The sequence below is a fragment of the Colobus angolensis genome, unplaced genomic scaffold, assembly GCF_000951035.1.
Source record: "Colobus angolensis palliatus isolate OR3802 unplaced genomic scaffold, Cang.pa_1.0 Scaffold8, whole genome shotgun sequence".
Lineage (NCBI taxonomy): Eukaryota > Metazoa > Chordata > Mammalia > Primates > Cercopithecidae > Colobus > Colobus angolensis.
The window spans coordinates 6,862,070-6,884,006 of NW_012121820.1; the positions used below are offsets into that span (position 1 = coordinate 6,862,070).

The window sequence follows — 21,937 nt, forward strand, 5'->3', positions numbered from 1 at the left end:
TGGTCTGGGATTATTTGGGATTCCCAGTGCAGGACTGCCTGAAAATGTGAGGGACCCAAACGGGGCTGCTGGTCCAGGGGATGCCCAGGACCTGTGAGCACACTCAAGAGTGGCTGGCCAGAGGAGGCACATTGCCTGCATCCCAGGAAGCAAATTTGAAGGTTGCCAGTGGGAGAATTGCCAAGAATGACCATCCCTCACCTGGGACACACAAGCTAAGGAAAGAAGGAATTGGCCCTCTAAGCCCAGAAAGCACAAGGTCACATCATCACAACACCAGCCAAGTAAAACGTCCCTGCCCCTCACCTCTTCAGAGCCCAAGGGGTCTGGGGAGGAGAAGAAATGAGAGTGGAGGAGGAGAGAGGTTTCGTAGGAATGAAATTAAGAGTTTTGACATGATTCAATATTTTAATGACTTCATTTAGACTGTTGTTACACTCGGAAGTGACTTGGAGACATTTTATTATTATCATCATCACCACATCGTTATTTGTCATGATCTAAGGGTGTGGAGAAGGACTAAGGGATCTGCCCAACGGATTATGCAGGGCAGGTAAAGAACTATCCCACCAGGTTTGTTTGAATGGGCAGTGGGAGGTAAAATCAAGTTGCTACTTGCACCCCTCTAACTCCCAACTTCCACTCTTTCAACATACCAGACAGGAAAGCCGGATAAATGACCTCAAAGATACAGCAATGACAGGGCGTGGTGGTGGTAGTTTTTGGTTTCCTACATTGCATGGAAGAGTCTTCGAATCGGGTTTTAGAATGGGTGACACTGGAAACCTAGAAATTTCAGGTGTTGACATGCAGCCCGGATTATAATTGTCTTCAAAAATTCACCCACGATAGGATCAGAGAAGTTAGTAAGGCCATAGATGCTACAATGGGAGAAAGTTTTAAACACTGTTTAGATCGGAAGACATGGCTTAAAAAGATCAAGAAGAGTTGACACGAGGCAAACATTTTATATCTCCGTCCAAGAGCTACCTGATCAGATTTTACCCATCAGGGATGCAGTGAGAACTTACTGGGTGCCCAGCACTGTGCAGACACAATTCAAGGAAAAGGCAACCAACTCTGGCATCCAAGTGCAGGCCAGCAGCCAAGTTCTTCCTCCTTATGAGCTGACATCTGATTGGCAGATGGCCCCAGAGAAAGCTTCTTGGATCATATCTCAGTAACCACTGGCCCAGCCTGTCAAATCCAGAGATTTAAGATGGCATAGCACCTTAAATCTGGAAGAACTTAGCAACTTCATAATGTCAAATTCAGGGAGAAAATACGCACATAGAGAAACCAGAAAAGCATAGAATGGTGGGCAGAAAGAAAGAAAGAAAATGAAAGCACTCTGTTTCCATCGGCAGAATTAGCCTTTGCCAGGAAAACTGGAATGTTGTCTTGGTAGGCACATAATTCATTTTTCTACACATTCAGAAGTAAAGAAAAAGCCAGACCCTGGGAGAAATCGTGGATACCGTTTGTAACTTTGGCAAAGACGATATGTTTGTGAACTCAGCCTCATGTGAAATGCTTGATAATCTCCAAAAGTAAATGCCACAGCGTTTTGTATACTGTGTGGTCTCAATGATGTGAGAATATCTATATGTCCCAATACCTGTCCTCATTTCTAACTAGCTTGATTTATCGTCATAGACAAAAGAGTAGATGAATGAATATATGCTAAAATGTTGTTAGTAACTGGTAGGACGTGGGCAGTTTTTATCATAGTTTTCAGTGTTTTCCAAAGTACTAAAAATTTTTTTTAAATTTTTTTTTCACTGTCATAGCCCTTTCATTACAGAAGCAAGACATGAATGAGAATGCACAGAAACACACAGACAGTAGAGAAGGTTCTATGTGGGGAGCTAGTCTTTCCTGTTCTTCCAACTGCCTTGAGATTGCTACTGTCAGAAATCTTGCTTTCTATTTTTCAGGCTTTTCTTTTCCCTTCCTTCCTTCCTTCCTTCCTTCCTTCCTTCCTTCCTTCCTTCCTTCCTTCCTTCCTTCTTTCTTTCTTTCTTTCTTTCTTTCTTTCTTTCTTTCTTTCTTTCTTTCTTTTTTTTTTTTTTTTTTTTTGAGACAGAGTCATTCTATCGCCTAGGCTGGAGTGCAACGGCATGACCTTGGCTCACTTCAACCTCCACCTCCCGAATTCAAGCGATTCTCCTGCCTCAGCCTCCCGAGTAGCTGGGATTACAGGTGCCCACCACCACACCCTGCTGATTTTTGTGTTTTTAGTAGAGACAGGGTTTTACCACATTGGCCAGGCTGGTCTCGAACTCCCCACCTCAGGTGATCCACCCGCCTTGGTCTCCCAAAGTGCTAGGACTACAGGTGTGAGCCACTGCACCCGGTCCAGGGACTGTTTCTATGAAACACTTATACCAGGAGTGAAAATCACTGGCAATCTGTAGCAAGCAGGAGGGTTCAAGTGGCATGGAAAGGGAGTTGCTATTGACTCTGCGCCACCTGGTGGCTCGATTGCAGAATGCAGACCCATCGTAACCAGATCTTTTTCAAGAGAAGCCAGAAATACCAAGTTCTCTGAGAAATATTCCAAATTTCAAAGGTTGGCAACTAACTAAAATTTTTTAAAAGCAATGTCTGTAACAACTAAAAACATTTGAAGGCCAATGTCCAAATCATTGAGGCCTCTGCTTTAAGAAATAGATGTAGAGCGTTGTATAAATGATCGATTTTTAGGGATGCGGAATTTTGTTCATATACATTCGCTCCACTGCCCCTTATTCCTTTCACCTCCTTGTTTTTGTTAGTTAGATTATTACTAATTCTCCTACCAGTGGCCTTTATGACTTTATGTAACATATTTAAACTCCATTTTTCAATTCTGTCAACTTTTTACAGCATCTACAATGAAAAAGGAAGAAAATCCTTCTTTTACCTGTTTGGTGCTAATGATTACGCTTTATTATTATTGTACATCTGCAACATTCCAGGAACTTTACATTCACTCATTCATTCATTTATTCAACAAATATTAATTGTCCACTTATGTGCCAAGCACTTTTCTAGACACCAGGACTACAGCAGTAAACAAAACAGGCAAAACGCCTTGCCCTTGGGGAACGAATACTGTAGCAAGGGACATAGATATTAAATGAACAAACAACATAGCTGTATCATATGTTAGATGACGGTAAAGGGTCAAGGAGAAGCAGTAAAGCAAGGAGGAAGGAATGTGCAGTATGCATGTGTGCATGCATGTGCAGGGGTGTGTGTGTACATGTTAAGTGTGCGCATGTGTATGAGCTCATGTGAGTGTGACATTTTAGCTGGCGTAGCCAGGAAAAGCCTTCCTGAGCAGATAACTCTTGAATAACTCTTGATGGAAAAGAGCGAGCCATACAAGTATGAGGAGTGTGCACATTCCTAACCAACGACACAGAAAGAGGTAAGGACGCGAGGCAGGGTGTGGCTGGTGTGTTGGAGGGACTGGGAAAGGCTAGGCTAACTGAGCAAGGAGGATAATGGGAGAAGATGAGATTGGAGGAAAAGGTTGGGCAGTTCATTGGGGGCCTGAGAGGTTCTGATAAGGAACCCTCTGAGTAAGAGGGGGAGCCACAGGGAGACCATCTCAGAAGAGTCATATGAACTGACTTAGGTTTTAAAAGCCCCTCATGGCTGCTGCATGGAAGATAGGGGGCAAGGAGCAAAGTAAGGAGACCTGTTAGAAAGTGGTGGCAGCCTTAATCTAGGGAGGGATGATGATGATGATGATGGAGGAGATGATGAGAAAGGTCAAATTCGGCAGAGCCTGCAGGATTTGCTAACAGATTGAATGTGGGAGTGCAAAAGAGGAGTTAGGGGTGACTGCAAGATTTGTTGTTGATGGTTTGTTTTAGTTTTGCTTATTTTTTTGAAGACAGGGTCTCTCTCTGTCATCTAGGCTGGAATGCAGTGGTACAATCATAACTTGCTGCTGCCTTGGACTCCTGGGCTCAAGCAATCCTCCTGCCTCAGACTTCCAAGTAGCTGGGATCACAGGTGTGCACCACCATGCCTGGCTAATTTTTTTTTTTTTTTTTGTAGAGACAGAGTCTCACTATGTTCTCCAGGCTGGACTCTAACTCCCGGCCTTGGGCAGTCCCTCCACCTTGGCTTCCCAAAGTGCTGAAATTACAGGTGTGAGCCACTGCATCTGGCCCCTCCGAAGTTTTTGATCTGAACAATTTAAAGGATAGGATTGCCTTTTCACGATCTTCCTCTGTAAGTAACTTGATCTGTCATCAGAGAAAAGAGATTACATGGATATATACAAAAATGTTGTTAATAATTATGTCTATGTGGTAGGTCATAGGTGATTTTATCTTTCTTTATGTTTTTTAAGATTTTTCATTTTTGAATATAAAAAGTGGATTGTTATTATTATTTTTTAAAATTTGGGGCTTTCAGGCATGGCAAGGGCTGCATATCTTCCTGGGCGGGAAAAATGTTTGCGCGCACAATGGACCAGGTAAAACCACTTTCTACCTTGTTGGATTCTGTATTAGTTAGCATCTGCTGCATAACTTTTTTTTTTTTTTTTTTTTGAGACAGAGTCTTACTCTGTTGCTTAGGCTAGAGCACAGTGGCATGATCTCAATTCACTGTAACCTCTGCCTCCCAGGTTCAAGAGATTCTCGTGCCTCAGCCTTCCAAGTACATGTGACTACAGGTGTGTGCCATCACACCCCACTAATTTTTGTATTTTTAGTTAAGATGGGGTTTCATCTTGTTAGTCAGGCTGGTCTTGAACTCCTGGCCTCAAGTGATCTGTCCATCTCGGCCTCCCAAAGTGCTGAGATTACAGGCATGAGCCACTGCACCTGGCTTCCCAGGCTCTTAATTAGTGTTCCTTTTCTCACTTTCTTGTCCGGAGCCATGAGGCCCGGAATTAGCCGACCTCTGTTGCTTGATCTCCGCAAAGCGGAGACAAGATGGCACATTTCCGGGTTCTTCATTACAAACCGTTCCCGCGCGCGCCTAAAGCTTTTCCTGCGCGCGCCTAAACTGTTCCCGCGCGCGCCAACCTTTCCCGTGCGCGCGCAAACATTTTTCCCGCCCAGGACGATATGCAGCCTACTGCGCAGGCGCGATCCCACGCCCGGGGAAATTACAAACCCATGGCGCATGCGCAATTGTAATTTGAGAAAATCCGGCCCTCCGTCACCGCCCTGGCCCAACCTCTTCCTCTGCCAGCCTATATAAGGCATTGCACTGCCACCATTAAACGAGACTTGATCAGGCTATTTGTCTTATCTGCATTTCTCGTGTTTTCTTGTCTCCTCCATTCCCACTCCCCCTTCCAGGGCCCATTCGACTGTCCTGCGGGTCGTGACACTTTCTGAGATATGAGTCGGCTGGAGCAGCCCTGGTTCAGGCTACAGGTAGGGTTCAGGTCTATTCCACGTTTTTCATTCTAGGACCTGGGCTCAAGATGTCTCTGTGATCTTTAAACTCTTTCTCTGCTTCATCCCTGCTGTTTTGGTGTAATGGGTCTGTTACCACACAGTGGGTATATGAATCTGTTGGTCCTATAACAATAGTATCAGACAGTAATCACTGTTTGGCATTAGGCCTAGCTTCGGCTTTTGAAAAGTCAAAAAGACAAATACCCACTTTATAGTTACTTCTGGCATCCCTAACACTGTGTGACATCAGAGAGTCTATAGTCATGTGAGGTTCTATCAACCTAACCAAAAAACAAATAAGGCATGTTATTCATCATCAAGAGGTAACTTGGAGGTTTTATTTTTTTAATCTCTTTATTGCTTAGGTATTGAAATTATGTTGATCAGCTTAAGGATCCATGTAATATTTATTACGCTACAGAGGAAGCTTTGGGGATCATATCTCAGTAACCAGCAACCTAACCTGTCAAACCAGGAGAGGCAGGATGGCATCAGTCCCAAATCACTTCATGGTGTGCCAAATTCAATGGAAACACACACACACATACACACACAATGAAAAATGTGATTTAATATGCAAAAACAGTTACTAAAGATGCAAATATTTTAACAAAAAAGAATTCATGTGACTATTAAGAGAGAGTATGTTAACTAGATAATCTCGGAAGACCTAAATTGGGTCAACAAATGTTTTGATTTTAATACAATTTGAATACAAAGCAAAACTAAATAAATTAGAGTTTACTATAATTTGGAAATGTGTAATAATGTTTTGGTGTGCCATCCTTCAAAAGAATTCTGAATTAAAAATTCAGAATCATTTTTAAGAATGAATTTTATTTGTTATTTAATTACATTTAGAATAGGAGACTTTCAACTTAATATAACCTACCTGGGAATTTTTCTCATCTCATGAGAACCAGTTAAAAGCAGAATGTCAGCTTTTCCAGTTAAACATTTCATAAGGAGGAAAAACTCCAAAACGCGTGCCAAACCATCCACGATAAATCATTTTCTATCCTTGGATGGGACCCAGCATGTGAGGGTCTGGAAACGCTTTCAGGGGGTGTCTGAAAATGTTGTGTCTCGTGTCAAAATGCCATCCTCCTCCTCCTCTGCCATAGATGAAAAAAAGATTTAAGCTGGAAAGTAAAATGAACAAATATGGAAACTGAGTCTGGCCCTGGGACAGCGGGAGCTGGGGACAGCCCTGTGTGGGGCAAGAAGCCCTGCCCGCTTCTGGGGGAAAGGGTTTGGTGGATCCCCGCCCTGTGGTCGCACTGCCCTTCGCAGCTGCGAAAGAGCTTTCCTACCCAGTATCTCAGTGAATCTGCCCGGCAGCCCTTTGGGTTGGGGGCTGCTGCTGCCCACATTTTACAGTTGAGGAAACTGAGGCTCAGACAGGTTAAATCACCTGCCCGAGATCACAAAACTAACTAAGTAGCTGCGACAGAATCAATCCCGGGTCTCCTGACTGCACCTTCTGAACCCTTCCTCTTGTCCAGGTCACCCCCTCTCTACGCACTCCGTCTGCACCCCCATCCCTCCCTCCTGTAGCTCCTCTCGCAGTTTAGTTTTGTGCCTGAGAACCCCATGATCCTCGATCAAGTCATGACCAAGACCACAAATAACACCTCTGGTGAACATGAGGGCAGGGCCACACTGCAGGGCACCGGCAGGAGCAACAGCCTGCCTGGCTCGGAAGTGACTCCCCCATCCGGGGGTGTGTGCAGACGGAGCTGGACACAGGATGCAGTGCGGCCACGGGAAATGTGCGGAGTGATTTCCAGCATCTCTTTCCTCTTCTCTTGCCAACTTGCCTTTATGGTGTCCACTTTTTCCCACTCAGTCATAGCGTCTGGGGTGATCGGCCCCTGTACTGGGTTGAACAGTGTCATAAACTTCATGTCTACCTGGCCCCTGTGAATATGACTTTATTTGGAAATAAGACCTTGGCAGATGTAATCAAGTCACACTGGATTCGGGTGGGCCCTCCATCCAGTGACTTGGGTCTTTATAAGAAGAGTGAAATGTAACACAGAGACACAGAGGAGACACACAGTGGGAGGAAGGCCACGTGAGGGTGAAGGCAGAGATTTGGACTGAGGCAACTGCCAGCCAGGGAATGCCAAGAACTGCAGGCAACCACCAGAGACTGGAAGAGGTGAGGAAGGATTCTTCCCTGGAGTCTTCAGAGGGAGCTGCTGACGCCTCGATTTCAGACTTCTCAGGTCCAGAACGGTGTGAGAATAAACCTCTGTTATGTTAAGCCACCCAGCATGTGTTGCTTTGTGAATGCAGGCCTAGGAAGCCAGTACAAGCCCCACTTCCAGCAGCTCGGGTTAAGCCTGTCTGCATCTCCCAGCGCCCTGCTCCCCATGGCTGGGTCTGGAGAGGCACCTTTAACCCACAGAGAGCCAGTGGGATGCTAGAACATATGTGCTGGGGCTTGATGGAGAAAGAAACCCTGTCTCCCCCTCTATGTGAACCTGGAAGGGCGTAGCCAGAGTTGCTGCTGGAAGAAGAGCGATTTTGTGATAGAAAAAAACTGAGAACAGAGGCAAAAGGAAATATCATCATCCTAGTCCTGGATCAGGCTGAGCCTGTCTGAAACCAGGACTAACTATGACGTTTTTAGTCCAGAACGAGCGGGTTCCCTGGTAACTTAAGCCCGCTTGGTTTCCGTTTCTGTCGAAAAGTTTTCTAAGTAATACAGGGAGTCAAGTATTGGATGAATGTGTGGTCCAAACAGCCTTGATGGTCTTTTTTGCTTCACCCATGCCTTTTAACCATATACATTAATCAACCTAGAAATAGATTTTGAATGCTTCTGGCATTCCCTACATTCCACTCCTAAAGAGGGCAGCTAATTGAGAAGGTGGCATTACAAACACATATTCGGGGCTTTCCAGTTAATCCTAGTTGATCCTGAATCCTAGGAGCAATTGAGATGTAGGAAAAAATAATAGTCTCTCCTACGCAGAAAAATCGATTCAGGTGCCCTGACATTTCCACCTGATGAGGTTTTGGAGGAAACCTCCTGCCCAAGACGCGAGGCCACAGGAGTTTTCAATAAAGCCTGCCCTGTGACTAACCCCTTTTGAGCTCCAAGATTTGGCTCTTTCAGCTGGATTTGGCTCTGGCCAGTGGAGGGAGGAAGGGAGGACAAGGGGGAGAACTCAGGCTGAGGCTTCAGGGACAGGAGGACGCTCAGTTTGCAGCTGACCTCCCATCCTCTGTCCTAGCGCCTCTCTGGCCAGCAAGGGGCTTATCCAGGCCGATTCAATGTTAAGGACTTCTTTTAAGAAAAAACACACCACACATATGAAATTAAGTATGGACATGGATATTTATTTAAAGTGAGAAAAGGAATCCCTGCAAATTGGAAATGTTAAAAATTGGCAAGTGCCATGAACACCTGAAAATCAGAATAAATAACAAATCATTACCATCATCATCATCACCACCGACCTGATCCACCGCTATTACACTTGTGTTACTCCATTTTTGGCTGCAGCTTCTCTTGTAACAATTTCATAAGGTTCTTTTCTATAGTGACAATAAAAAGGTAATTTAATCTTTAGGCATGTTCACTTTATCATTTTATTTTATTTATTGGGGTAGAGTCTTGCTCAGTTGCCCAGGCTGGAGTGCCATGGCGTGATATTGGTTCACTGCAATCTCTGCCTCCCGGGTTCAAGCAATTGTCCTGCCTCAGCGTCCAGAGTAGCTGGGATTATAGGTGCATGCCACTATACTTGGCTAATTTTTGTATTTTTAGTAGAGATGAGGTTTCACCATGTCAGACAGGTGGTCTTGAACTCCTGACTTCAAGTGATCTGCCCACCTCAGCCTCCCAAAGTGCTGGGATAACAGGCGTGAGCAACCGCACCCGGCCTATGCATGTTGACTTTAAACTTGTTTGTTGTTATTGATATTTTAGAGAAATTTCCTTCAGGCCCACATCTCATCATTGTGTTGCTGTATCTGTCACTTCCCCCTTGGGCTCCATGGTGCTTCCTGCCTTGGGCAAGTGGGCAGGAAACTTCAGCCCTCTGGCCTCCATTGGCAGTGGCGCCCAACAGATGCCTCCACCTTCTCTCCTCCTGCTTCTCCGCGTTCCCTGCAGCCCCAGTTTCATCACCTGCCTGTTCGGGTTCTCTGCAGCCCTGGTTTCACCTCCTGCCTGGCCAGTCCTGGGAGGCAGGGCACGGGGGAAGTGGCCGTGAACACATTGGCTTAGGGGCCCAAGCAGGAAGTGGAGCCACATCTTTTTCTGATCCTTCTCTTTGGGATCAAAGATAAGGTTTGTCAAGGGCAGGGGAGCACTGGTGCCAGGTGAATGTGGAGGTAGTACTGGCAGCCCTCCAGCCCTGCTCACAGTCCAGGACCCGGGTACAGAAGCTGATCCTTAATGTGTGCTCTTGGGGTGGATACGTAACCAAAACCTGGTCAAGCAAGGTCACCTTGATGGGCTCAGAGATGGCATTTGACTCAATCTGGGGTCATGTAAGTCAGCATCTGGGAGTCTCTTTCCTTTAGGGCTGCTAAGCCAGGAGGATGTCAGCCTGAAGCTGAGAGAGATATCTTTGTCACTTGTGGAAAGGGCCCACCTTTAAAAAAGGTGCCACAGCAAAAAGCAGAGGCAGTGCTTGGAAACGGGCAGATTCCTGGTGATATTGCTTGAACCCCTAGATCCAGCTATGCCTGAAGCCTGTGACCGGACTCTGTGTCAGTCAACAAATTTCCCTTTTACTTATAATACTCACATTGGATTTTGTTACTTATAATTTTGAAAAGTGGCATCAACTGGGAAGGCTCACTCATTTATGTTCCCTACCTGAACCCCAAGTTTATAACCTGGAGCAAGAAAGGCGAGAATTCGCCCTAGGACTAGGAGTGCATTCTTCCAGGCTGATAGGAGAGAAAAGGAGAATTGAGTGAGGTTTATGCGTCCTTAGAGGGAGAAGAGATCTGAAGGGGCCACAAGCACAGCTCTAAGCAGTAGTGTGCTGGTAAATGTCTAACAACAGCTCTCCAGGGAAGAAATGTGTGTGTATGTGTGTGTGCATAAATATTACTAAGATAAAGATATGTTTGTTGCACACAATTTACAAATAATAATAAACTCATTATTGTAAATACTCTTTATTGTAAATACGCTATCCTAAATTCCATAGAGCCAATTAATTCTTCCAGAATCTTTTGTTAATTTTTTTGTGTATAAATTTTACAGAGATAAAGGATATGTTTGTTGCACACAATTTACAAATAATAATAAACTCTTTATTGTAAATATTATTTATTGGAAACAATCTTTACCCTGAACTCCATATAGCCAATTAATCCTTACAGAATCTTTTGCTAATTTTTTTTGCCAAGCTCTTGTATCCAAAGCCAACTATTACAGCGATTTAGCCATGATTTGACAAAGTTAGACTATGAATAAAAATCCCTGATTACTCTACAGCGAGACGTTGAAGAATGGGTATAAGTTTGGCATGAATGCTGGTTGAAATTTTTGTTTACACTAGTGAGGAAGACAAAAGTAAAACAATGAAGATGAATGTCAGAACTGCAGTTTCTTCAATGATTCGAGAAGCTGTCAGCTGAAATGGATAATAGTGTCTGACTATTGGAAGAACAGTTTCTCCACATTTTGGTGCTATTCACACTGTATTGGCTATAAACAAGACATACTTTAAAGTTTAATGTGCATTACTGACATTTAATCCAGCATGTTCTGAAGTCTAGAAAACCAACAAAACAATAAATCAAGCCCTGATGTGTAGTCCTCTCTAATCTTTGTGATCCAGAAACACTCCCCGCAGCCAGTTAACCAACCAAAGACAATCTAACGTGACGTCATTGAGTGGGGACTCAGGAAGAAACGTACGGTATCTCCCCTAGGTCTCTGTAAGAGTTACTATATATAAGTAGCTTCAAGAGCACAGATAATAGTAATATGTAGTAAAATTAGGTAATGAGTTTTGAGTATTTGTTTTAATATAATTTATTGAATTATACATTTAAGTCATTTAATTTTTTATAATGGCTGTGTTTACACTTGCAAAAATCCTGAAAGTGTAGCAATCAGCTCTCACAAGCCGGCAAAGCCAGCTCCAGCACACCACCGGAAGCATCTAGAATGGAGAAGACAGGAGAACTCGAGGGACCAGAGTCCCCGGGGGCTCTGCCAGCATCCATGTGTGCAGGCATGAATGACAAAGCATCCAGCACCTAGGACCTATTTTAGCTCTTCATTCTCCCCAGCATCTGGGAGCTTCTTGTCAGTCCTTTCTTTAAGTGATCTCCAGTCTTAGCTACTTGCTCAGTCCCCTGTCTGATTCACCCTGACCCTTTACTGGGTCCAGAGGAGGGACCTGGGTAACAGGATGAGTAGAAATTTCCCAGTTCTTGGACCAGCTAGGGACCCTCCTGAAGGGAAACAGGGTCTAAATACACCCCTGAGACATAATTATCCCCATTCTGCAGATGAGAAAACGGAGAGTTCAGGGAGTTGTTTTTTACCCAGGTTCAAATGCTGCCAAGAGGCAAAGGCAATATTGACAAGCAGGTTTGTTGGCCTCCAAACCTATCTCCTTTCTGCAAAGCCATCCTGTGCCATCCTGGAGACAGCTCCTGGACCAGCATTTAGAATTCCAGCTCACTGGAGTCAGTAGAAATCTTAAGAATGACCTGGTCCAGGCTTCCCATTATACAAGTGGGGAAACTGAGGCCCATGGTCATTCATACAGCAATGATACCAGCAGACCAAGGACTAGAGCTGAAGCCTCCTATCAACTAGTCAGAGTTGCTGGCAAAGGATAACATTCTGGGTAAGAGAATTAGAGGGGTCGAATAAAACTCAGATAAAAGAGTCAAAAGGCCTATAATCCGAGCACTTTGGGAGGCCAAGGCGGGCGGATCACTTGAGCTCAGGAGTTCGAGACCAGCCTGGCCAACATGGCGAAACCCCATCTCTACTAAAAATACAAAAAATTGGCTGGGCGTGGTGGCGGGCGCCTGTAGTCCCAGCTGCTTGGGAGGCTGAGGCACAAGAATTGCTTGAACACAGGAGGTGGAGGTTGTAGTGAACTGAGATCATGTCAGCCTGGGTGACAGGGTGAGACTCTGCCTCAAAAAAAATAAGAGTAAAAAAAGAGAGTTCCCTCTCCCCAAAATGCCAGTTGAAAAAAGAGGTTAGAGAAGATGATATCCTCATTTGGATTTAGGGGTGATATTGGGAGAGACTTCCTGCCAGGATTGGTACCCTTGAGATTCTTTGAGAAAGTCCATGGTGTAACAAAGACTTCATAGAATATTCTTCTTATAAATACTGCGGAGATGTGCAAGTCAATGGGGAAACTGAGGCATGAAGCTAGATCCTCAGAAACCCTCAGAGTTGGGCATTCTCAGACTTTCATCCTTTTTACCCCAGCAAAAACAGACCACCTTTGGGGGCAGGGGCCACTCCCAAATGACCAGCTGGAACTTGTGCTCTGGGGCCTAGCAAGCAGGATGCTGGAGACGGTCTGCCAAAGCCATGGTTCCAGAATTTCCAGGCAGACGGATTCCTCAGGAGGCTGCAGAGACCTCAATGCGGCTGTACTGGATGCCAGTGGAGTTCTGCCTGTGGCCAAAGCTCGGGGCAAACCTGTCAAACAGAGAATGTGTGGGATCACGGGGTGGCCAGGCCTGGGGCCGTCCCTGGGGGGTGGACCTTCCACTGGAGTTCCCACCCCCCAATCCCACCTTCACTCCTACAATGACCCTTCCTGCTTCCTGCCTTACTACAAATGTCCACCTTCTCTCACCTGGACCCCCAGCAGCTCCTCCCTGGTCTCCCAGGGTCTTCCCTGGCCTCCTATAACCCCTTGTCACCATTACATCCACAGTGACCTTTCTAAACACAAAAATCTGTCACTCCCCACTGATATGGTTTGGATCTGTGTCCCCACCAAAATCCCGTGTTCAATTGTAATTCCCAGTGTTGGAAGTGGGGCGTGATGGGAGGTGATTGGATCATGGGGGCAGTTTATCGTGAATGGTTTAACACCATCCCTTTCGGTAGTGTCCTTGAGATGGTAAATGAGTTCTCATGAAATCTGGTCATTTAAAAGTGTGTAGCACCATCCCCTGCTCCCGCCACCCCCTGCTGCCGCCATGTAAGATGTGCTGACTGCCCTTCGCCTTCTGCCATGATTGTAAGTTTCCTGAAGCCTCCCCAGAAGTTGAGCAGACACCAGCATCATTTTTCCTGTACAGAGCGCAGAACCGTGAGCCAATTACACCTCTTTTCTTTATAAATTACCCAGTATTTCTTCATATCTATGCGAGAATGAACTAATACACCTGCTCAGAAGGAAACCATCATCATGCTCAGCCTAACATCCCATCTTCTCACCATGGCCGCTCTCCCCGACACCAACCCCTCCAGTCCCATTTGCTCATCACACCCTGGCCACTTGGGCCTCCTGTCTCTCCCTTCAAAACCCCTAACTTGTTTCCACTTCAGAGCCTTTGCTCTTGCTGTTCCCTCCACCTAGAACATTTCTTCCAGCTCTTGAAACTGTTTCTTCTGCTTGAACATTTCTTCCAGCTCTTGAAACTGCTGACTTTTTCTCATAATTCCAGTCTCAGCTCAGAGCGGCCTTCGTTGAGCATCGTTCATTCAGCCAGAGACATGGTTAAAGATGACAGTGCCAGGCACTGCTCTAGGCCCTGGGAACAGGGCAGTGAGTGAAACCAATACACAAAAATATCACCGTGCTTGTTGAAAATTCCTGATACACTTGTAACACAAATGCACCCATAGCTATTTGCACCCTAGCTAAAGACACTGTATCCATCTCCCAAATCTGCTGTTCACTCTCTGGTAGGTTAACCTGCCTTATTTCCTTCATGATATAAAAATTCTGAATTATCTTATTTATGCATTTTTGAGTTTTGTAGTCTACCTCTCTCCTATACATTAAAATGTAACTTCCTTCTAAGTCCAGAGACAGGGTCTCTCTCAGTCATGGGTCTGTCCCCAGAGCCTACTACAGTGCCTGGCACTTGAAAATATTTGCTGAAAGTTGAATGAATCGACTCCTGAGAAACTGATAAAACAGGAATTTTTGAAAGTTTTGTTGTTGTTGTTATATCCCCTGAGGGATTGGTAAAGGTCTCTTTTGAACAGAAATAACTTGACAGAAAGCAAAATAAACAGCATTTCGGCAACCAATTGCCATTGGTTGATGTAAGATGATTTGAGCCCCTTGTGTTACTAATGTGTCCCTAAAGCAGGTAGAGAAACTAGATCTATAAGATGTAGGTCCCCATTTCCAACAAGCACATCTGAGGCATAGGGATGCAGAAGAAGTCAGCCCTACAGCAGTGGGTGACAGCTCTACCGGCATCTGCCTCTCATTTTGGGGAAACTAGTCTACTCTGTGGCATGTGGCTTGACTGGACTGTCAATCAAGGATCTCTACCCTATCCTGGCTAAGTTAGAGGTTAGGAGGTGGGCACATAAACCAGCCTTGGCCAATCAGACTTTCTCCTGGGACCAAGGCTTTTGTATGGAGGACACAGAGTGAAAATAGTTGCTGCTGAAAAGCCTATCCCATTAGTTCCTGTTGTCAAAATCCCTGGACATGCTCTGGTCCTGTGTTCCCAAAGTTGAGTTTCTCTCTCTGTGGCCTCTATATCAAGAGCCCCCTGACCTCTAGGGACAGAGATGATAAAACACAGACCTGCCTCCGGACTCCACGAAAACCCCTAACTTCCTGTCTTCTCCAGAGTCATAGCAGACCCAGCCTCCAGTCCCCAAGGGCTGGCCCTTGTTCCCCCATGTAACCCCAGGACCAGCCTGACACCCCACAGCTGCAGTCACATCCTGCCTTACCCCAAAGCTGGCTCCCACCTGCCTTTCTGCCTCCTTTGCTTTTTATCCCAGAGGATGGATTTGGAATCTTCTCCCAAGAAAACCAGTGTGGCAGAGATGCCAGGCAGCTGTCTAGTAACAGAACCCTTGATTATCAGCTGGGCACATGGCTGCCCAGATTGAAAACCACATTTCTTGGCCTCCCCTGCACATAGGTGTAGCCAAGTATATGCAAAGGCATGTGGGTGGAAGTGACCCTGAGGACGATGCCCACCCCTTCCCCTCCCCTATCCTCCGGCAGGTATGTGGGGTTGCACCTCCTTAGGCCATACAAGAAAGGCGATATGGAAGAGGTGGCATGGCAACAAAAAAGAAGGAGCCTGGGACCCTGCATGACCTCATGGCACACAGCTGCCACCCAACCCTGGACCCCCAACTGACATTTGAACAACTTCAAGCAGCCAAATCGATTTCCTAACTAATACAGCTGAGGGGCCTGCTGAAACTGCAGAAGGTGCCACTCAATAAAGCAGGAGAGGACATTCTGGAGTGGGGAGGGCTGACTACGGGTTCTTACATCAGGAGCCAGATTGGGGTGGGGCTTAGAAGCCAGTGCAGGGATACTAGTCAATATTAAAATGTTTTTTTAAAACTTTGTATGACTTCCCAGAAACAGAATGGGCGGTCAGGAGCTGGTGACTATCACCTACTTACAAGAGGTAACTGGGGACATTTGCCCAGGATGCTTAGGATTGTAGCACTTTGAAGTTCCTTCCGAAGCTCCCATTCCACTCTTCTTTTATTTGAACAGTCTCATGATGCTAAGATTCTGAACTCCCCTTAATGACCCAAAGACCTGATGCGATCTAGCTCCTACCCATCTAGCCTGTTTGACCCTGCACGCTCTTCCCTCCCTCTGTTTCAGGCATGCTGGCTTCCTTGTTGTTCCTCACACATGCCAGATACATGCCCACCTCAGGGCCTTTGCACTTGCTGTTCCTTCTGCCTAATGCTCCTCCCCTCATCGTTACATGGGTGCCTCCTTCTCACTGACTTAAATTCCACCTCCTCTGAGAGGACTTCCCTCCCTGACCACCCACTCTACTTCAGCCACAACCCCTTTCTTCTTTGTTCCCCTGTGTCACCCTGGCCCTCTCAACATATTTTGCTCTGTTTCATTTTCTCCTAATCACCCATCATCAACTAAAATGCTCTTGTTTATGCATGTGTTGTCTTCCCTCCCCCATCAAATGGAAGCTCCTTGAGGACAAGAACTTTGTCTTCCTTAATCTCTGCAAGTTTCCTAAGGCTCTGAACACTGTCTGGCACATAGTAACGACTTAATAAATAGCCACAGAATGAATGCATGAAGCCCACAAGTGTTTTGCATGCAATATTCAAAGGCCATAGTTATAATATTTTGCTTCTCCAAGGTCCCGTGACTCTAAGATAGTTTATGGTTTTAAGATTCTACTCTTCTAGCCTCCTGTATTCCATAATCAAATGATTTTTAAATCCCTGTGAGCTGGGTCTTAAAGTCAAATGAAAAGGCACTGTAGGGAGACACAGAACAACTCAAGGAAAACAGCTGTGTGTGACCGGATAAAACTCCTAGTGCCCAGGAAGACAGGAGGAATGCCCGCTTGCAAAGGGAAAGCACAAAGACAAAAATCCTGAAGCCATGTGCTTGGGGTGTGATGCAGCTCTTCCCCCAGACCCACCCTGTCAGCTTCCTACCGTCTCTTCTGGAACTGCTGGTCTATCTCTGCCAATGACTGGCCTTTTGTTTCAGGAACAAATAAATAGATGAAGCCCAGGCCGAGGACAGCGGTCAGTCCATAGAGCAGGAAGGTCCAGGACAAGCCGATGGTACCTGGAAAAAGGGCGGGTGTGTAGGCCTGGGGCCAGGCACTCTGGCCCCGCAGCCTGGGCCAACTGGCGGGTTCTAGGTCAGGCATGGAAAGTCAGTTCACTCAAAGCAAATGTTCCCAATGGTCAATTTGCAGAATGACCAATAAGCTGTCAGTAAGTACGTTAAAGCGGAAATCTCACTGATTGTCTCAAAGGCGGGGATGAGCCAGGATGCAAGTCCACAAGCACAGAGACAACGGCAACTTGTGTTTATGGGAAAGACCCCTCACCCACATCTACAGCACTTTCCCGTGGAGTGTGCTTGGGCTCCAAAAGCCTGGCCTGAAGGATCGTGGACCCAGCTGAGTTACCAAACAGCTGCATAGACACAGCTTGGCAAATCTCAGTTTAAAAAAAAAAAAAAATCCTTAGAAATTCCATGAATTGGGCTCTGCACAGTGGCTCACGCCTGTAATATCAGCACTTTGGGAGGCTGAAGTGGGAGGATCACTTGAGCTCAGGAGTTCAAGACCAGCCTGGGCAACATGGTGAAACCCTGTCTCTACTAAAAATATAAAATAAAAAAATTAGCTGGGCGTGACAGCACACACCTGTAGCACCAGCTACTCGGGAGGCTGAGCCCCGGAGGTTAAGGCTACAGTGAGCCGAGATCATACCACTGCACTCTGCCCTGCACTCAGGGCGACAGAGTGAGACCCTGTCTCAAAAATAAAAAAAGACAAAAAACAAAAACAAAAAACAAAAAAACAAACAAACAAAAACAACAACAACAACAACAACAAAACACCCAGAAATTCCATGAATTGGTCATTCAGTGAATCAATCATTCAGAGAATTGAGTTTTAGCCAGTTTGGCCTGTGACTGGTTTGGGAGACAGGACAAAAGTCACAGTTCAGACCCGGAGTCAGCCTCCTTCCTAGAGCCTCCGGTGGGTCTCAGCCAGCAGCCAAGATGGGAATGACCCTGAGTCCTTTGATGTCATCCAGCCCAAGACAGAGAAGAGGCTGTGGAGGAAGGGTCTTTGTCAAGGCAGAAGACAAATTATGTTTTGGAAGCCATTCTCACCTCTGACAGCCACATCCATATCTCCTTTAGGCAGCCTCCCATGACCAGCTGGACCTATTGCCAGCAGGGGGAGCAATAGCCTGGAAGTCAGTGGGGCTGACTGTAGTCTTTTGACTCCCTGGCTGGATGGGGTAAGGATGTATTTTCCCATATGTGAAATGGGGACGATATATGATACAATTCCAGTAAATTCCTTCCTTCCTTTCTCCCTCCTTCCCTTCCTTCCTCCCTTCCTTGTTTCTCTCCTTCTTTCTCCTCTCTTACTCATTTACTCCACACAAAGGGAAATGCTTGAAGACTGAGGCTGCAGGGAGAAGCTTGGATTCCCTAAGACTGGGGGTGGAAGACAGCCATGATGGGGGGGTTATTCCACTGGGATTTCCCACAGCACTGCCCCCCAGCCTCCCAAGTTGGCTGCACCTTTGAGAAGGAAACTCTTGGCCATAGGGAATAGGAAAATAACTGAACCCTAAGAACTGTGCCTTGGGGCCCACAGTGAAGGAGCCTGTGTACTCTGGCCCAGATGAGCAATACCCACTGAAGACCAGGGTCTGGAGCCATGAGCATCTCAGCATTTCAGAGTCATTCCCTGGTGTTCTGGGCCCACATAATTTCCACCCCATCCCACCACACCGCAGACTGGGTTTCAATGCTAGGGAGGAAGAGATGATGTCACCCAAACTTGATTTGAGAAAAACTTCCAGGCCAGACACGGTGACTCATGCCTGTAATCCCAGCACTTTGGGAGGCCAAGGCAGGTGGATCACTTGAGGTCAGGAGTTTGAGACCAGCCTGGCCAACCTAGTAGAACCCTGTCTTTATGAAAAATACAAAAATTAGCCGGGCATAGTGGCGGGTGCCTGTAGTCCCAGCTACTCAGGAGGCTGAGGCAGGAGAATAGCTTGAACCTGGGAGGTGGAGGTTGCAGTGAGCTGATATTGCACCACTGCACTCCAGCCTGGCTGAGACAAGACTCTGTCTCAAAAAAAATTAAAAAGAAAAGAAAAGCCAAGAAAAACTTCCAAAGAAAAGAAAAGCCGAGAAAAACAGGTGTCATGAACCAGTTTAAGCCAGTTTGGAGCAAATAAACATTGCTACTCTTACACCTGCTGGTTGACCTCAGATGACCTCTCACCAGTACTGGGTGTAGACTATCACCCGTTAGCTGGCCGGGGGAGTTTTACAGTGCGTATGAGGGTCCTGGTTGTCGTTTTGGACACTTGGTGATGTTTCTGCACAGAATAATGGTTCTGCAGCTAATACATAGGAAAATCCAAAAATGTCTGCTTTAGAGTAGGGAGCTTGGGCCACAGAAAAAAAATGGACTTTTCTGGGAAGGACTCACCAATGAGATCAAGGAAGGAGAGGCTGATGAAGAGATTGGCGGCCCAGTTGAAGCTGTTGCAGAAGGCGAAGGCTCTTCCTCGTATCTCCACAGGGTAGATCTCGCTGAGAACAAGCCAGGTCACTAGGGTGGGAGAGCAGGAGGGCTCCTGGGCTGTGGTGGGACCTGGGGCCTGGTGCCATCAGGTCAAACACGCAGCCTCTCAACAATGGGATTTTGCAGTGTCAGGCTCCTGATACCAAACTCCCACCCCCATACCTCTGTAAGAATCCCAGTAGGGTCTCAGTTTGCTGAAGACTGAGAGGTTTTCTGAGACATGAGACTTTCAATGCAGAGATGGGAACAGTCTTGGACGAACTGGGATGATTGGTTTTTCACCCTATTCATTAAATTCCTTCCAGTTGTGAGCTATCCAGGCTGTAAGGGACCTGAAGCTCAAATGACTTGGGGAGCCTTTTAAGGAATACAAATTACAAACATAAAATTAGGCACTGGCCCTGGGAGGAGCAACTGCTAGTAAGTGAGGGGCCCTGAAGCTTCATGGTCAACCCACTTTTAGTGCCCCGCTGACACCCTGCCAGGTAGTCAGGGTGGGAAGTCCCCCAACTTCCCCCTAGGAGGGCTAGGAGGCTCCAGAGTCACCTGCAAGAAAACTCCACTTACCTGGCCCAAACCCAAAGGAAAAGGCGCTGACAAAGACCATCAGGCAGAGTAGCGCGGTCCAGCGCAGCAGTGCATGTCCCTGGGTGGGCAGAGGGGGCCCAGGGAGGGCAGAGCTCAGGGCCGGCTGAGGGGGGACTGAGGGGTCTCCAGATCTGGGATGGGGCTTGGTTTTCTTAACAGTGGACAAGATTGGCTCCCTTTGGTCCTCATTGTTCCTTGGCATGGGAGGTAGAGAGGAGTCCCGCAGCAGGCCAGAGTCTCCAGGGAGGCCCGTCTGCCCAGTGGCATTGGGCACAGCCAGGCAGCTTGGGCCTGAGTCCATGGGCACGGCAAAGCTGACAAGGCCTATGCCGCTGACGGACAGGGCCATGAAGGCACAGCCAGCTAGCAACAGAGCCCTGCGGCCTGCACGGTCCACCAGCCCCATGGCAGTCAGGGTAGCTGCCACCTTCACTGCGCCAAGCCCCACAGAGGCCAGCACGGCTGAGGATCCCCCATGGAAGCCGACGGAGCTGAAGATGGTGGAGGCATAGCACAGCACGTTGGGCTGCCCTGTTAGTTGCTGGAAGAGCACCAGCCCCAGGCCCACTGTGGTCCGGCCTCGCATGTTATCTCGTGCCCTGAAGAGGTCCAGAAAGGAGTACCGTGGCCTCCCCAGGCCCAGCTTGGGGGCCTCACCTCCCTGGAGTGGGATGAGGTCCTTGTGTGCTGCAGTCTCATCTGCACCAGCAGGGAGGAAGAGGAGGCTGAGGGACTGCAGGAGAGCAGGTGCGGTGGCCCAGCCGAACATGTGCCTCCATCCCCAGGGGGTATCGGCCAGTGCATAGTTGAGGGCATAGGAGAGCAGGATGCCCACGGTGATTCCTGCCTCATAGAGGGACACCAGCACTCCCCGCTGCCGTGGCCCCACGAGCTCTGACACATAGATACAGCAGGCCATGGAGGAGAGGGAAATGGCGAAGCCAACCACAGAGCGGCCCAGGACCAGCCAGGTCAGGGAACCAGCCAGGCCCAGGGTCAGGCTGCCTGCCAGCAGCACCAAGTTGCTCCCGAGGATGGCTTGCTTCCTGCCATAGCAGTCAATGAGGAAGCCACCAACCAGGGAGGCAAGGAGAGCTCCCAGAAGCAGGCTGCCCACCAGGAACTCCTGCTCCAAGCAGCTTAGCCCAAAGTCAAGCTGCAGTGGCAGCAGGGCACCTGATATGACTGCCAGTTCATAACCAAAGGTCAGGCCACCCAGCAAAGACACAGAAGCACACAAGGGCAGTAGAGGTGGGGGGCGGCCTAAAAAATAAAAGTGACAGGGACAGAGTTAGAATGGTTCCTTGTCATACCATCAGTCCATTCAACCTTCCCTCCATCTATCAACACCTCCATCTATCCATCCATCTACTCCATCTATTCAGCCATCCACTCAAACCATCCATTCATCTATCCGTCCATCCATCCACTCCATCAATTCAACCATCCATCCATTCCTCCTCCATCCATCCATTTACTCCATCTGTTCAACCACCCATTCAACCATCCACTGATCCATCCATCCATCCATCCACTCCATCCATCCACTCCATCTATTCATCCATCCATCTATCCATCCATCCATCCATCCAACCATCCATTCATCCATCCATCCATCCACTCCATCTATTCAACCATCCATCCATCCACTCCATCTATTCAACCATCCATTCATCCATCCATCC

General features: G+C 47.1%; 1 protein-coding gene across 1 annotated transcript in view; it reads right to left on the bottom strand.

Annotated features, from left to right (window-relative positions):
- Window positions 1-10,524: 10,524 nt before the first annotated feature.
- Window positions 10,525-21,937, bottom strand: part of SLC2A10 (solute carrier family 2 (facilitated glucose transporter), member 10) — a 20,176-nt gene continuing 8,763 nt past the window's right edge. Inside the window, exons 2-5 of the mRNA XM_011928853.1 lie at window positions 20,232-21,515; window positions 19,569-19,691; window positions 17,023-17,158; window positions 10,525-13,071 (exon numbers count right to left, since the gene is read on the bottom strand). Of these exons, the coding sequence (XP_011784243.1) occupies window positions 12,993-13,071; window positions 17,023-17,158; window positions 19,569-19,691; window positions 20,232-21,515 (1,622 nt within the window). The 3' untranslated portion in view covers window positions 10,525-12,992. The remainder of the gene's footprint in view (window positions 13,072-17,022; window positions 17,159-19,568; window positions 19,692-20,231; window positions 21,516-21,937) is intronic.